Raw genomic sequence first — 5,558 nt, 5'->3', positions numbered from 1 at the left:
AAACAAGAAAAGAAACCACTGCAGAATCCAGTACAGAGCAAAGCAGGCAGATCAAGATGATTCTACCAGGAAGCATTCCTCTGTAACTATCTAGATCTCTTTCTTCTTTTCCATTTCATTCATCTAAACACACGTAATTTACATGCATATTAAATTTAACCACTTATTTCTTTTCACAGACACCCAAGAGTTGATTCCTCCCCAAGAATGAGAAATCACACAATGGTGACTGAATTCATCCTTCTGGGAATCCCTGAGACAGAGGGCCTAGAGACAGCCCTTTTGTTCCTGTTTTCCTCATTTTATTTATGCACCCTCTTGGGAAACGTGCTTATCCTTACAGCTATCATCTCCTCCACTCGACTTCACACTCCTGTGTATTTTTTCTTGGGAAACCTCTCCATCTTTGACCTGGGTTTCTCTTCAACAACGTTCCCAAGATGTTGTTCTACCTTTCGGGGAACAGCCATGCTATCTCGTATGCAGGCTGCGTGTCCCAGCTTTTCTTCTACCATTTCCTAGGCTGTACTGAGTGTTTCCTCTACACAGTGATGGCCTGTGACCGCTTTGTTGCCATATGTTTTCCTTTGAGATACATGGTCATCATGAACCACAGGGTGTGCTTTATGTTGGCCACAGGGACCTGGATGAGTGGCTGTGTCCATGCCATGATCCTAATGCCCCTCACCTTCCAGTTACCTTACTGTGGCTCTAACAAGGTGGGCTATTACTTCTGTGATATTCCTGCAGTGTTACCTCTAGCCTGTAAGGACACATCCTTAGCCCAGAGGGTAGGTTTTACAAATGTTGGTCTTTTGTCTCTCATTTGCTTTTTTCTCATCCTTGTTTCCTATACTTGCATTGGGATTTCCATATCAAAAATCCGCTCAGCAGAGGGCAGGCAGCGGGCATTCACCTGCAGCGCTCACCTCACTGCAATCCTTTGTGCTTATGGGCCAGTCATCGTTATCTATCTACAACCCAATCCCAGTGCCTTGCTTGGTTCCATAATTCAGATATTGAATAATCTGGTAACCCCAATGTTGAATCCACTAATCTATAGCCTTAGGAATAAGGATGTAAAATCAGCCCTGAGGAATGTATTTCCCAAGAAAAGCTTTGCTCTGGGAAATAAATGAGAACATTTAAAGCTTTGCTGGATTTAAGATTTTGATTACATTTTAAAGTTTGACTCTCCACTCCCTAAGAAAATTTCCCATCTGCTGCTGCCAAGGCAAGTTGAAACGAAATGTACTCCAAATCAATCTACTACTTAACCTCGCTCTTTTAAAATATCTGTCTGTTGGTGTATTTCCCTATACTTTAGAATTAATTTTTTTTGACTTTTGGAGGGCTTAAAGATAGGAATAAGAAATAATGTGCAATTGCTGCACTCCAGGCTGGAGTGCAGTTGCGTGATCTTGGCTCACTGCAACCTCCTCCTCCCGGGCTCAAGCAATTCTCCTGCCTCAGCCTCCTGAGTAGCTGGGACCACACCTGGCTAATTTTTGTATTTTTAGTAGGGCCGGGGTTTCACCATGTTGGCCAAGCTGGTCTCAAACTCCTGGCCTCAAGTGATCTGCCCGCCTCGGCCTTCCAAAGTGCTGGGATTACAGGCATGAGCCACTAAGCCTGACCTAGAATTAAATGTAACTAATAGAGTAATTTAGCAGACATTGCACCTTTCTTTCTTTCTTTCTTTTCTTTCTTTCTTTTTCCTTCTTTTCTCTTTCTTTCTCTTTCTTTTCTTTCTTTCTCTCTTTCCTTCCTTTCTTTCTTTTCTTTCTTTCTTTTTCTTTTTTGACAGGGTCTTGCTCTGTAACCCAGTCTGGATTGCAGTGGTGCAATAATAGCTCACTGCAACCTCCATGGGCTCGATTCTTTTGTAGTAAGGATTCTGTTAACACCACTGACACACACCTTCGCCCCAAACAGTTCTTTGTTCTTTAAACCTTTGAAAGAGTTAAGAGAACACATTTGCTTTCTCCTATCATAGTCCCTGTTAAAAGTGCATTTACATATGTGTGTGTGTGTGTGTATATATATATATGTATATATGTATACATATATATATATACATATATAGAGGAAGGAGAGAAGGAAAGAAGAGAAATCAGAAAATCCTACTTACTGCAGATTATAATCTTTAATTTTCTGCCAATCAATATTAAAACTCAAAGTAACTTAAGTACTGTTTAAGGTAATCCTTCTAGTATTCAGTCTTGTGTGATTTCAAGATTTTTCTAGCATACAGATTCCTTTGGAATATATATATTTTCCTTGTATTATTAAATCCCTGGAAGGTTATGTGTACTTTTTTCTCAAAAAAAAATAAACTTAATTTAATTTAATTAAAAAAGGAATGTAGATGTATTTCTGTGTCTGTCATAGAAAGCCCATGTTAGAATTTTCATTGAAATTCAGGTAACAATAATAAATCTGTCCACCTGAGAAAGAGTACATTTCTTTTTTTCTCATAATACAATCTATTTATTTTTCTTCTAATCTCTGTGTTCCATAATGCTGGGGAAAAAGTAGGTAAATTTTGCTTATGGAAATAATGTTACATTTTATAATGAATGTATTCTTGTTTCTCTTTTCCTGATTTTGTTTTCTGTTTCTTCTTATATTTTACTTCCAAGTTGTCTGCCTTTTCTTTTAAGCTACATGAAGTCCTTTTTGTAAAGAAGCAAAGGACAGACAAAAAGAAAGATGGAAGGAGGAAGGAAGGAAGGAAGAGAAGGAGAGAGAGAGACAGACAGAAAGAAAGAAAGAAAGAAAGAAAGAAAGAAAGAAAGAAAGAAAGAAAGAAAAATAGAAAGAAAGCTGTATTTAGAGCTAAAATAGTACTTCATAATGGAATGATTATTACCTTCCTTCTCTTACCTTCAATTCCTATCAACACAGGTGATTGAACATCAGTTCTCCACGTGGAAACTATAAGCCATCACACTGAGCCTGCATGAGCTATTAAAATATGTTAAATGAGCCCCAGTGAAGGCACATTGGTGACCGGTGATTTGTGATGTGCTATATAAGAACCTCTAAGATGAGATAACCATAAGTGTACCTCACAAGCAATCAGGTATTCAGTTACTCTATCTAGAAATAAAATAGACTTATTTTATTTATAATCTAGTTACTCTATCTAGAAATAAAATAGACTTATTTATTCAATTTCAAGAAGTCTTTGTAACACTGAAGTTCCTTCCAGAGAAGTAATAGTTGGATTGTAATATTAAACATGTCAAATGTTAAAAGATAAATTATAAATAATGGCTTTATTTCCCTTTATCTCTCTAATATAGACATTGAAACAGGTAATAACGATCCATTACAGCAAGGTTGTTGTAATTTTAAATGTTCTGTTAACCAAGACACATAACAGTCACTCCTGTCTTCAATATCCATGTTTTCTTTCCTGGCCTTCTCTTTTTGGCAGGCAAGTGCTGAAACAGCCATATGTTTCACAACCTCCACTCTTCTGTCTTTTAACATGCACACATGCACACATACACACTTCTGTTTTAAGCATGTTGCCACTTGTCACTACAAAGAAACAGATGGCAATACTAAAAAATAATAATCACTTGTAAAGTTACAATGGTTTAGAAAATCTCTTTGAATTTTTCCCTGACAGTTTCCTCTAATGTGCATTAAAATGTCATTCCAGCTCTTCTTTCCCAGTTGCTTCACTTTTCATCCACGGCTCAGGTTTACAGGCTAAGCACCTGGATTCAGAAATTTCTTTAGTTAATGGAAGAACCAAAAGTAGAATCCAGGTCTTCCGATTTTCAGTTCAGTTCTCACTTTACTTCACAAACTTATAACGCCAAGTGAGAAATGTATGGATAACCTTGATGCAACATAAGTTTAATTAATCTTTGCACAAGTCGTATCAGCAATAAATATACTAAATGAAAATAAATATTTTATTGTAAGAATGTATCTGTTGAATCAGAATATTTATTTATTCTAATATAAAACATTGACAGTTTTTAAAAATAAAAAATTTAACACAAAAGAAATAATTTCCAGTTTTTCTGTTCTGTTAAAGCATTCCTAGAAGTTTCATCAAATTGACTTTTAAAGATTTAAACAATTTCAGACTTATAGAAAAGTTGAAAAGGTAACATAAAGTCCATGTATATTTGTTACTCACATTCTCAATGTTATCAGCATATTGTATTTGTTTTATTCCTTCTCTCTCTCATTCTCTCTCTACTCCTTCCCCCAATATTTTGTGTGCGTGTGTGTGTGTGTGCGTGTGTGTGTGTGTGTGTGTACACTTTATTCTGAAAGAGTTGCAATCATGTGGTCCTTTTCCCCATATCTTACTTAAAGTTTGTTTCCTAAAAAAAAGGGTGTCCCCTTATATAACTATAATATAGTTATCAAAACCAGGAAATGAATATGGATACAATACTATCATCTAATCTACAGGTATTCTTTAGCTTTTCCCAATTATTCTAATAATGTTTTTATAGCACAAAATGTCCAGGATTATATATTGCATAATGTTATTTATCTTTTTTTAAAAATCTGGAATAGTTCCTGAGTCCTTTGTATTCCAGGACATTCTTGTTTTTGAATATTTTAAGATGGGTACTTTGTACAACATACATCAGTTTGAGTTTGTCTAATGTTTTCTCCTGATTAGATTCAGGTAATGTGTTTTTGACAGAACCAACTCCAAAATGATGCTGTGTTCTTTCTAGTATATTATATCAGGAGGTGCTTGCTGTGAATTTGTTCCATTACTAGTGAGGTTAATTTTTATCATTTGGTTAAGGTAGTGTCTGTCAGACTACTCAACCATAAAATGATGATTTTACCTTCCTAATTAATAATGATTTTTTGGAGGGATGGAAACTTTGCAATTAGGTACATATCCTATTACTTCTCAATTTTATCTGCCAGTTTTAGCATCCATAGATGATTCTTGTCTGAATTATTATTATAATTGCCAAATAATAACTTTCAAAATTAATTATTCTTACCACATTAGGTCATTGGTTTTCTACTATAAAGAAGATCTTTATCTCTCCCTCTATTTATATCAAATGACACTGTAACTAATTGTGATATCAATCTTTTTGCTCTGTCAGCTGGAATCATGGGATAAGATGATTATACTAGGATATTATCTCTCGTTGGAGGAGGAATATCCCTTTTTAAGAAGGGAGATGTAAAAAATATTAAAGGGAGATCCTTCCACTAAACTAGATGACTTTTAAGTTACCTTCCAACTCTGGAATACTAATTCTGTGATTCCATATGGCTGTCTCATAACAGTAGAATCACTTACATCGTTGGAAAAATGGAAGCATAGACAGAGGAAGAAATGGCATATGGGAAGCCTGGGAGGGAGGGGGGTTAGGAAGCCTTTGTAAATCAGCCAACAGATAAAAAAAAGTCCTCTTTCACTTGCTTGGTACCTGCCAGTTGTAAATATTAAATATTAAATACTAGGCAATAACGGCAGTCAAGCAAATAACAGGATTTATTTGTTTTAAGAAGAGACACGATCAGAATATATTATAGAGAGATCACCAACA

The 5,558-nt window shown here is 35.6% G+C and overlaps 1 protein-coding gene across 1 annotated transcript; it reads left to right on the top strand.

Annotated features, from left to right (window-relative positions):
- The first annotated feature begins 207 nt into the window (after nucleotides 1–207).
- LOC101142814 (putative olfactory receptor 10D4) lies at nucleotides 208–1,139 on the top strand. Its single transcript, XM_019035879.3, is given in 2 exon segments — nucleotides 208–430; nucleotides 433–1,139. Coding segments are annotated over 2 exon segments (930 nt in total).
- Nucleotides 1,140–5,558: the final 4,419 nt, after the last annotated feature.

The sequence above is a fragment of the Gorilla gorilla genome, chromosome 9 (genome assembly GCF_029281585.2).
Source record: "Gorilla gorilla gorilla isolate KB3781 chromosome 9, NHGRI_mGorGor1-v2.1_pri, whole genome shotgun sequence".
Classification (NCBI taxonomy): domain Eukaryota; kingdom Metazoa; phylum Chordata; class Mammalia; order Primates; family Hominidae; genus Gorilla; species Gorilla gorilla.
This window is presented reverse-complemented; position numbering and strand designations above follow the sequence as displayed.